Genomic DNA, 12,082 nt, shown 5'->3' on the forward strand with positions numbered 1-12,082 from the left:
TGTCACTGACAAAAACCGGCTCAGGTTTGGGAATCTCCGTAACATCCTCAGCCGTAAAGACGGAAGCAAAGAATCCATTTAGTTTCTCCGCAATGACTTTATCGTCTTTAAGCGCTCCTTTTGTATCTCGATCATTGAGGGGCCCCACTGGTTGTTTAGCAGACTTCCTACTTCTTATGACTTTAAAAAACATTTTGTTGTTATCTTTTGAGTTTTTGGCTTTCCATTTAATTCAAAGGGCTTTTGAAAAGGCAGCAGATGTTTGCTGAATATAAATCTTCTTACTAAAACTTCCTCAAGGCAGGGACTTGTCAACTGTGTTGCCCTGAAACTCTCCTAGAGTTTGAATGGTGCTGTACAAATAATAATCTGTATTATTAACAGATTGCAGCACACACTTAATGAATGTGAAACGCTTAAAGAGAAGATTTCAGCAGATCAGCATTTCACAATCCCTGGCAGTCAATAAATAGACTCTCCATCTCCTCTCTATCTTAGAGTCTCTTCTCTCCTGTGACGTTGAGTTCTCAGCCTAATTTCAGCCATGAAGATACTTTACCTTCTCTTTGCTGTCTTCTTCCTAGTGCTGCAAAGCACTCCAGGTAAGATCTTGATGAAATGAAGGGACAATATAGAAGGACATTTGTGAATCTGTACTAAGATTTCCTAAAACTTTGTATCATAATTTCTTTCCACCTTTTTTTTCTGTATTTTTTCTGGTTTTATGGTTTGCAGGACGTAGTTGACATTCGTTTGCAGAATATTCCTGGGGTCAGAAAGGTGCCCTTAATATGCCCATTAAGATCCATTAAAATTTGACTGAACTATGACCTGTAATAATATCCCCAACATTTTACTAGTGGGATTAGTTATTGCTATTCTTCTAGTCAACATTTTTTCTCAAGAACCTGAAAGAAGACATACAGTTATCACCTACAAAGACTAAAGGTGACAAAAATTAAGAGACAGGGCCCTGATACAGAGGGATATGGATCACTTGGTAAACTGGGCAAAAGCAAAAAACTATACAGCTAAATAGAAATGTATGGCTCTAGGAACAAAGAATGCTAGCCACATTTACAGGGTGGGGGACTCTATCCTTATAAGCACTAATTCTGAAAAAAAGATTTTAGAGTTGTGGGTGGATAATCAGCTGAAAATGAGCTCCCAGTATAATGTTGTGGATGAAAGTGTTAATGCAATCATTGGATACATAATGAAGGGAATCTCAAGTAGGAGTAGAGAGGTGTTGTTTTTTTCTCTCCCCCCCCCCTCTTTTTTTTCCTTCTGTATTTGGCACATCCAATTGTGGCCATTTCTGGAATACTGTGTCCAATTTGAGTACCCACAAGTCAAGTAGTTTGTTGATCAGTTGGAGAGGGTTCAGAGAAGAGCCAAAGCAATGCTTGAAGGATTAGAAAATATGACTTATAGTGATAGACTCAAAAAATTCAATCTCTTTAGCTTAAAAAGAGAAGGTTAAGTGGTGATTTTATCACACTGTAGAAGTACATATGTGAGGACCAAAGCTCTTCAGTCTAGTAAATAAAGGTCTGATATGATCAAATGATTGTAAGTTGGACCTAGACAAATTCAGACTGGAAATAAGATGTCAATTTTGAACAATGACATGAATTAGCCATTGCAACACATTATCCAAAATGAAAATCAAGATAGGATTCCTTCTCCCCCTCACCCCATAAAAATTTGCTCTAATATTTATTTAGGTGAAGTTCTTTGTTCTGTATTATGCAGGAACTCAGGCTGCATGATCACAATGATCCCTTCTGGCTCTGGCATCTGTGAATCTATCAGCACTGAACTTGCATTGTTCGATGTGCTTCAGCATGTCAAACAGAACTGAACATCTATACTGGACAAAAACAAGATGTGTCCTCTTCCTCTGGCCTAACCCAATGAAAATACTCTCTGTGCTAGGGGATTGTGACACGTGTTGGGAACCATGAATCTTCTGCTGATTAGAGTGAACTATTTAGTTTTTTTATGTATTTTATTATTAAGTGTTGTCTCAGACCCCAATAGGAGAATATACAGAATAGAAAGCAGGTCTATCATGTTGAAGATGATTTTCACAATATCTTAGCGATAATGTCCCCAGGAAATATTGTGCCATAGTCATGTGTTTGACTTCATTACTGGAAATGCCATTGTGTGGAGTTGGAAAAGTTTCTGCAGAAGTGATAATAAACCTGTATGATTTCTGTTTAACATAATTATTAATAATAAGAATTATTTGTTATAATACAGTTATCACTTGGGAACTCTAGTCATGGATTGGGACCCCACTGTGTCAGGTTCAGTTCTACTGTACAGCAAAGACACACTTCCTGCTCCATTTTCAATCCAAGTATCAGACAAGAGAGAAAACACAGACAGATAGGTAGACCACAAGGAAACAGGGAGACAATACTGTTTAGGTCTTGGGCTGCTTTCTGCGAGCAGTGCATACGGTAAGGAAAGCAGAGCTAAAATCTAGTAAAAATATTCTAAATATCCTAAACTAGGACATTTGGATACATTCTCAAAAGGACCGGCCTGTGTGGCATGTCTCAACCTGGCAATTGGCCACTGAAAAAGTATTCCCAAGTGCTGAGTTGTTGCATTGCATGCGGGCCGGATAAAGCACAACAACCAATATGATTGCAAGCTGAATCATTTATTATTTACAATGCATCATATTATATAGGCTTCTCCATATTAGCAAACGTCAGACACACCAACATTACATTGCTGCTGATTGGTTCTTTGTCTGATACACACACTTTTCACATGCATGGCCCTTTGCTTACTGGTTTCCCATTTCCCATGCAACTTATCTGATCCCAATTAGGCCACCTGGCATTTGCCTCGCTCTGGCAGTTCCCTACTTTCTCATAACAACTTTATCTAACTCCTCTATTCTTGTTATCCTGCTGCTGTAACTTTCCACCAAGGCAGCATAGGGATGATGTAACCTGACATCTCCCCCTCTTTTCTTAAAAAAAAAGAAAAACATCCAATAAACCTCTTCAAACTTCATTGCAAAGGGCGTACAAAACAGGGAAATCACTTCATCAATTAAATCATTTACAGTAATACAATTGCATCCTAGCTTACTTCTAAATTCAAAGCTATACACAGCTTAAGGGTTCTTACTATTAACTTCTGCTTTTAAACACTAAAAAAAAAAAATCACCACTTATATGCCCTTAAGCCTAATACAATTACAATTACATAGCACTATATACATTCTTCAGCTAATGCAACAAAATTATTCATAGCCAAACAATTACAAACTAATTTCTTTGCCTACATGTATTTACAAAAATTTCAAAACACCAAAAACTTTTCTCTCTCAGCATTTTTACAAAATTCAGCTATTATTCCCTTTAGCAACCAGAGTTAACTTTTTACTCTGCCTAACATTACTCGCTTGTAGTTAATTACCTTTTCTATCAACTACACCCTCAAGGTTATCAACCAGTTTTCCAAGCTTGTTGACTGTTGCCTGCCGCCTGGGCCCGATCCTTTTTTCCTCTTCAGCTTCTCTGTCTATTGCCTGGCCGCCTGGGTCACATAAATTCAAAGCCATTCTCCCAAATTACCTAAATTTATGCCTAATAACACCATAAACTCCCCCCCCCTTGAGAATACTCAACAAACCTTTTGGCTGAGTTTTCTCAAACTTTAAAAACAAAAAACAATTAAACTCTAAAAAACCGAGGTTAGTAAGGGGGGGGTAATATCATTACAATCCAATTAGGGAGGGCAATATATGCTAAAAATTTTATCCAAAACACAGGGCGCAGCCTGTAGAATAAGTCCCAAAATCCAATTAACATCACATTTCTCAGCAGGAGTCCCAAATTTCTTCCTGCCAGTGTACAATTCTTTATTTCTTCACCAGGGTCAGTTCTCAATGTCTTTTTAGTCAGGAATTTCTGGACTTTGGCAATATCAACAACGTGAGTGTTTTTTCTTCTTTTCCACCACCGTCGTGGTTCAGCTTCTACGGGAGAAATAATCAGGACGTGGGGGCTGCAGCGGACAAGGGAAAAATTAGCCAGCACGTTACCTTGTCCTTTTTTCCTGCTATTTAAAAGCACAATGGAACTAAAAAATAATTAGGCCAATCATCAGTAGGAAAATTCTCCTGCTGTGAAGGGGTCTTTTGCAATAAAATCATGGGTCCCAGCAGTCAGTCTCCTGGTTGCAAAAATGGCAGGGCTGCTAGGATCTTTGGGCAGCTCTTCCATACCTGTAAAAGGAGACAGCTAACACAGTCCGTTAGTGCCTGGCAGGATTTTGCAGCTCTCATTAGCTTTTTTGGGCCCAGTCAAGCTCTCTTTAGTCTGGGCTGTTTGCCAAGTCTTAGTGTCCTTGACTGGGGCGAGAAAAGAATGAGCTTTTCTTCGATTAAATCATCCTGTTCCTTTTCTTTCCCTGCTTGGCTTCTTTTAAACTGTAAATCCTGTGTCAGAACACCCAGCTGTTGCTGCTCATACCGGAGAAGCATAACGGTTTTCCCGGCACTGTCCCCGCCTCAGACCAGCCAGCGTGGGACGCCTTCTCCGGGCTGCTGCCAAAACAACTTACTTGCTTGTAGGTCCGAACGACCTCCGGGGCCACGGCATGAGCCTCTGCCTGCGCCGTGCACTCCAAAGTTTTCCCGTCCAGGGCTCGCTTCCAGCGGAGCACCTCCTCACGAGCCTTTGCCTGCTCACGAGCCTCTGCTTGCGCCATGCACTCCAAAGTTTTCCCGTCCAGGGCTCGCTTCCAGCAGAGCACCTCCTCGTCCTGTGCCCGAAGGCCGGTCAGGAGGAGCCTCCCCAACTCCCCCTCTCTTCTTAATGAGTAAATCAGTGCAGCAGGGGAAATCTTTTCCCCCTGTCGGTTCATAATGTGCAAATAAAGCTTCTGTGTTATCTTTTCTTCAGCTGATACAGCGGTACTCACGTTAGCTGCTCTGCCCTTCTCCACCGCAGCTTATAGCCGCCCTTCTCCTCCGCGGCTTATAGCCGCTCTCCTCAGGGCTCACGTGCGTCTCTCTTTTCGGACGCCCGGGGGCTTCTCCAGCACTCCCCGCTGCAGCTCCTCCGCTCGCCTCTGGGCTCAGGCTCCTGGCCGTTCGCCTCTGGGCTCGGCTGCACCTCCCTTTTCAGACGCCCTGCGGCTGGCCGCTCGACACTGAGCTCAGGTGCGCCCTTCTTTTCGGACGCCCTGTGGCCGCCGCTCGACACTGAGCTCAGGTGCGCCTCCTTTTCGGACGCCCTGCGGCTCCTAGCCGCTCGACACTGAGCTCAGGTGCGCCTCCTTTTCTTCCTGCCTCTGGGCTCAGGCTCCTGGCCGTTCGCCTCTGGGCTCAGGCTCCCGACACTATCATCACTCGATACGAGTCACGTCGGATAAGCACTCCCCGCCTCTGGGCTCAGGCTTCTCCGCCTGGGTCAGGCCATCGACACTTTCATTCGATACGAATCACGTCGGGGTCACCATTTGTTGCATTGCAGGCGGGCCGGATAAAGCACAACAACCAATATGATTGCAAGCTGAATCATTTATTATTTACAATGCATCATATTATATAGGCTTCTCCATATTAGCAAACGTCAGACACACCAACATTACATTGCTGCTGATTGGTTCTTTGTCTGATACACACACTTTTCACATGCATGGCCCTTTGCTTACTGGTTTCCCATTTCCCATGCAACTTATCTGATCCCAATTAGGCCACCTGGCATTTGCCTCGCTCTGGCAGTTCCCTACTTTCTCATAACAACTTTATCTAACTCCTTTATTCTTGTTATCCTGCTGCTGTAACTTTCCACCAAGGCAGCATAGGGATGATGTAACCCGACACTGAGTATTCACAAGAACCTTTGGGCAGAGTCTCACAGAGAATCAGGCATTCAGACTGGAAGGGACTTGTTCAAACCCTTCCGTTTCTAAAAGTTCCTGTCATTCAATCCAGTGCTGAGCCAGTTCAACCTTGCTCAGCCAATCACCATTGATGATACTGCCTGGTCCCTCTCTGTTAGCAATCAGAAAAGGTCAAAACCACATCGGTAGCCACTAAGAGAAGTTGGTGATGAAGACAGCTACTTGCTTACCACACTGTACAGGTGTGGAGCTGTGAAGGACATCCATGCTCACTGCTGCGGTTCTGAAACCTGCAGTTGGGTAGCCAGCACATCTACTTCATTAACTCACCCTGTTCAGTTCTTAGGGGCAGATGTTACATGGAAGCTCAGAACCAGAGATGTTTACATATTATTATCAAATATCTAGTGAAAGGAGACACAGGAAGATAACTGGGCTGATTTTACCTCATCTCAATGAATGGGAAACTCAGTTAATGAGAAATGCCCATTATGCTGCAATCACAGCTCTTGTTTACCCTGCTGTGTGAATGAAAATCAAGACTCTTTTCTTCTGTGCAGGATTCGCCAATGTCAATCACCAGAATACTACAACTAAGTCTGCCACGACTACTGCATCTCCTATAAAGACTCCTGTTACCATCCTACAATGTATACGTGTAGGGGGCTTCTGCTTCGGTATATGTCTCCCCCCTTTTAGACCGATGGGAACCTGTGGTTTTGGGGTCCCTTGCTGCACATTTTCGGTAAGTTCAAATTCTGTTTCTAATGTCTATAGCTGTTATTTAATGACCTTGGCACAACTCTGTGACATGGAGAAAAGGAACATTTTGTGTTGCCCTGCTGCTAGACTATCTAAGGTTCACATATTAGGATGACATTACAACTGCTTTACTCAGGCTGCCTATGGCCTATCCACAGCCTGGAGCAGCCCAAAGAATCCACTGTCCTTAGTGTCCCTCTTAGACCTGATAACACCCAGTACAATGCTTGCAAGGAGGGTAACACAGGGACAATTATGTGAGCCATGATTGCTCAGTTATTACTGAAATTCTTCTTCATTGTCTTTTAAAGCCCCTCGGTGTTGCCAACATAGCATCATGACAACAGGGTCTGTGACTAGACTCACTCCTATGTCTACATTTTTGTTTCATTTTAGAATGTTTCTTACCAAAGGCTCTTAAGCGAAGTAAGCTGCCATGGGATAAGAGGGAAAGTCCTCTCCTGGATCAATAAATGGTTAAATGATAGGAAACAAAGGGTAGGAATAAATGGTCAGTTTTCAGAATGGAGAGAGGGAAATAGTGGTGTCCCCAGAGGTATATACTGGAACCAGTACTGTTCCACATATTCATAAATGATCTAGAAAAAGGGGAAAAGAGAGAGGTGGCAAAATTTGCAAGTTTTACTCAAGATACTTAAGTCCATAGCAGACTGCAAAGAGTTACAAAAGGATCTCAGAAAACGTAGTGACTGGGCAACAAAATGACAGATGAGATTCTGCAGTCAGGGATGCGTAACACACACTTACCGGTGGGAAACACATATATATTATCAGATACTCACTCTTCAAAGCAATTCAATAAGAACTGCTGTGCTTTAAGAATTTATGCTACTTTCAGTCCTTAAGGTAGCTCAGTACCAACTCGGAGCCTTCACATTTCTCATTTTAGAATTCCAGAGTAATTACAAAGCTCGGTAACTTCAAAGCTAACATTGCTCCGAATTTGTTTTTACTGGTTTAAACTTGAAGATTCCTAGAGTAAAGTTAACTTGGTCACATTGCTTCTCTGTAGCCATTCTACTCTGTTCCTCTTGTTACCTGCTGGATCTCCCCTTAATCTCTACAGGATGCCCAGCATGCTCAAATTAATGTTGCAGCAGGTACAGGACTCAGAGAACAAGTTGGGAGGTGTAAGAGACTTTCCCTGGCAGTGTGGGCTTGTCTACACATAAACTGCTACAGTGGCATGGTGACCCGAGGGTTCTCCCACTTGTGTAGATATTCCATCTCCCAGAGAGGTGGTAGCTAGGTCAACAAGAGAATTCTCCCATCGACCTAGTGCTGTCTGCATCGTTGGTTTAATTAAAAACAACAACAACGAGGAGTCCTTGTGGCACCTTAGAGGCTAAAAAATTTATTTGGGCATAAGCTTTCGTGGGCTATAGCCCACTTCATGAGAGGGCGGGGTGTTGACTTTTCATACTCCTGATTGACATAGATATGCTGACATCATCTCCTAGTGAGGGCCAAGACTAATAGACCAGGGAGGAAGCTTGAGGGCAGAGGATGTGAAGCTCCCCTCTCCATGGCAGCAACTGCCTGCTTCATTGAGCATGTACAAGTTCGTCACCAGGTGGGCTCCTAGAACGGACCTGTCTGAAAATCAGGGTCTGGCTTTAGGCTTACATGAGCTGGGAGCCAGAAGTGGAACTTCTAGGTATTCTTTCATAATCATTTATTCCTCATGTAATTAACCAGTTGTTGTTTTAATTTTTGTCATAGACAAAAGTGTGTTTCATAAAAAACATTGTGCATAGATGTGAGTTATTTTTTCCACACTTTCTGTATTTTTGGTTTTATTTTTTATGTCATAAAGCTACTCCAATTTTTAAAGTTCAGAGTTTTAATGAAATCCCACAACAGAATTTCAAATTTCTACATATTTACAATTTTGATGAACATTTCATTATAAAATTTGTATCATATTTACAACAGCTTCAATATTTGGTAAACAATTGGTTCTTTTTTTATGTCTGCATTGAATTTATTTATTTATTTGTTTATCGGGTGTTGCTTAATTTTGTAGACTGTTAATAGAAAAGATTTTAAAACAAAATATACTTTCCAAAGTTGAGTATATTTACCTGGAAAGCCAGGTAGGCAGCTAGCTTACATGTTTAGCTATATTTGATTATCTATTTTAAAACTCTGTAGAAGAATGTTGCAGTAGCTAAATGAATCCCCTGCTCTGCAGTTAACCAGAAATATCTGCACACACCATTCAGTGCTGGAGATATTCCTGCTCTGACTTTGATTTGAAAGTAAATATAACAGTGGCCTTTTTTAATGGATATAAACACAGAATCTGAGAGATTCTTTCCATTTCCCTTTTTTGCAGTATCCTCTTGCGTGATGGCAGCAAAGATTGTCCATGCAGGATCTCTGAGAATCTTCTGATGACACCTTGCTTCTGAAATCATTGGGTCCTTTTTATCTGGGGTATAAATAATCTTGCAAGCTGGAAAAAGTCCACGGGGAGCCCTTGTATCACTCATAATAATTTGTTCTTCTCCTTCTAATAAAAGTAACTGGTTGTGGTGGTGTATTGCAAATGTGCCTGTGAGTGTTTTAATTGGGACGTGGGGGCTGTTTTGCTTTTCTTTTCTATAAAATCCCTTTTCTTCTTTTTTTTAAATTAAATATAAATAAAATAAAAGGTGAGTGTCATATGTTTAAGCCACTGAGGAGTGTTCCTAGATAGGGGACATACTTCTTTGTTTGTTGCAGTGAGCTCACGTGGATAAATCTTTTCCTGTTCTTTCCTCCTTTAACAAATCTGTTTGGTTTGGGTTGTTCTGAGAGGAGTTGGCCTCAGCCACATGTTCCCTCCCCTCCCCATCTCTCCACCATGAGGTCCCCTTCTCTTGTAGCTGAACTTCCAGATGTGGCCATGTGCAGAACACCTTTGCAAGTCAGGGTGTATCTTAGGTAGCCACATGGGGTTCTTTCATGGAGAAACAATGGAACCTTCAGCTACCTTGTCATTTCTGTGGTTGTCATTCCCTTCTTGTGGTGGAGAAAAGAAATTAGTAAAAAGGGAAAGAAAGACAGAGCCAAAATCTGAAAAGTGAGAATGGAAAACCAAATCTTTTCAGTTTCCAAAACCAAAATGAAATTTCAACACATTGAAAGGTTGTTTTGAAACACAACTGCTTCACTGGGACATTTCTCAAAAAATTAAAGAATTTCTAAGTGACAATTTTCCTAGGAAAACAATCAATTTTCTGACCAGCTCCACTTAGGGCTATTTGTATCTATGTAGCTACAAGGATGTCACAATGATTCAAATCCTGAGCGTTACATAAGCTGCACCAGTTGAATGACATCTGTATAGCAATGTTGGTAAAACAAACAAACAAACAAATCTGGACATGCTGTTAGTCTTGTCTTCTTGAAACACTTCTCTCTGAAGATAGAGAGAGTGTATATCCATGCTGCAGCTGGGAGCAAGCCTCCCAGCCTCGTAGACAGACTTGAGCTTGCTGGGCTCAAGCGACGGTGCTAAAAAGATCAGTGTAGACATTGCTTCTTGTGCAGCAGCTTAGGCTCTCAAGCCTGTCTGACCTGCAGGGTCTGAGCTCGAGTGACTAGCCCACGTCTCTGCCGGAGACACAATCTTCACACTGCTATGTGTAGCTGTCTACCTCAAGACAAGCTAGCGCAAGTCTGTCTAGACTAAGTGGGATGATCACTTCCAGCTGCAGTGTAGACACGCCCCAGCCACTGCAAGCTCTGCTAGTGCAGTAGAACTTGGGTGAAGGATTTATAATAAGCCTAATACTTAGTCCTGCCATGAGTGCAGGGGAATGGACTGGATGATCTCTTGAGGTCCCTTCCAGTCCTGCGATTCTATGATTTCAGCTTCCTTCACTTCTAATTTTTAACACATTGGAATCATAGAATCATAGAATCTCAAGGTTGGAAGAGACCTCAGGAGGTCATCTAGTCCAACCCCCTGCTCAAAGCAGGACCAAACCCAACTAAATCATCCCAGCCAGGGCTTTGCCAAGCCTGACCTTAAAAACCTCCAAGGAAGGAGATTCCACCACCTCCCTAGGTAACCCATTCTAGTTCCTCACCACCCTACTAGTGAAAAAGTTTTTCCTAATGTCCAACCTAAACCTCCCCCTCTGCAACTTGAGACCATTACTCCTTGTTCTGTCATCTTCTACCACTGAGAACAGTCTAGATCCATCCTCTTTGGAACTCCCTTTCAGGTAGTTGAAAGCAGCTATCAAATCCCCCCTCATTCTTCTCTTCTGCAGGCTAAACAATCTCAGTTCCCTCAGCCTCTCCTCATAAGTCATATGCTCCAGCCCCCTAATCATTTTTGTTGCCCTCTGCTGGACTCTCTCCAATTTATCCACATCCTTCTTGTAGTGTGGGGCTCAAAACTGGACACAGTACTCCAAATGAGGCCTCACCAGTGCTGAACAGAGGGGAATGATCACATTCCTCGATCTGCTGGAAATGCCCCTACTTATACAACCCAAAATGCCATTAGCCTTCTTGGCAACAAGGGCACACTGTTGACTCATATTCAGCTTTTCGTCCACCGTAACCACTAGGTCCTTTTCTGCAGAACTGCTGCCCAGCCATTCGGTCCCTAGTCTGTAGCAGTGCATGGGATTCTTCTGTCCTAAGTGCAGGACTCTGCACTTGTCCTTGTTGAACCTCATCAGATTTCTTTTGGCCCAATCCTCTAATTTGTCTAGGTCCCTCTGTATCCTATCCCTACCCTCCAGCGTATCAACCACTCCTCCCAGTTTAGTGTCATCTGCAAACTTGCTAAGGGTGCAGTCCACACCATCCTCCAGATCGTTAATGAAGATATTGAACAAAACTGGCCCCAGCACCGACCTTTGGGGCACTCCACTTGATACTGGCTGCCAACTAGACATGGAACCATTTATCACTACCCGTTGAGCCCGACCATCGAGCCAGTTTTCTATCCACCTTACTGTCCATTCATCCAGCCCATACTTCTTTAACTTGCTGGCAAGAATACTGTGGGAGACTGTATCAAAAGCTTTGCTAAAGTCCAGAAATAGCACATCCACTGCTTTCCCCTCATCCACAGAGCCGGTTATCTCATCATAGAAGGCAATTAGGTTACTCAGGCATGACTTGCCCTTGGTGAATCTATGCTGACTGTTCCTGATCACTTTCCCCTCCTTTAAGTGGTTCAAAATTGATTCCTTGAGGACCTGCTCCATGATTTTTCCAGGGACTGAGGTGAGACTGACTGGCCTGTAGTTCCCTGGATCTTCCTTCTTCCCTTTTTTAAAGATGGGCACTACATTAGCTTTTTTCCAGTCATCCGGGACCTCCCCCGATCGCCATGATTTTTCAAAGATAATGGCCAATGGCTCTGCAATCTCATCGGCCAACTCCTTTAGCACTCTCGGATGCAGTG

General features: G+C 42.8%; 1 protein-coding gene across 1 annotated transcript; it reads left to right on the forward strand.

Moving 5' to 3' along the window:
• The first annotated feature begins 524 nt into the window (after positions 1-524).
• LOC120401918 (beta-defensin 5-like) lies at positions 525-9,151 on the forward strand. Its single transcript, XM_039532170.1, has 3 exons — positions 525-602; positions 6,444-6,628; positions 9,005-9,151. The coding sequence occupies exons 1-3, from the start codon at positions 545-547 to the stop codon at positions 9,017-9,019; spliced, it is 258 nt and encodes an 85-aa protein (XP_039388104.1). The 5' UTR covers positions 525-544; the 3' UTR covers positions 9,020-9,151.
• Positions 9,152-12,082: the final 2,931 nt, after the last annotated feature.

This window comes from Mauremys reevesii, linkage group 3 (genome assembly GCF_016161935.1).
Source record: "Mauremys reevesii isolate NIE-2019 linkage group 3, ASM1616193v1, whole genome shotgun sequence".
Classification (NCBI taxonomy): domain Eukaryota; kingdom Metazoa; phylum Chordata; order Testudines; family Geoemydidae; genus Mauremys; species Mauremys reevesii.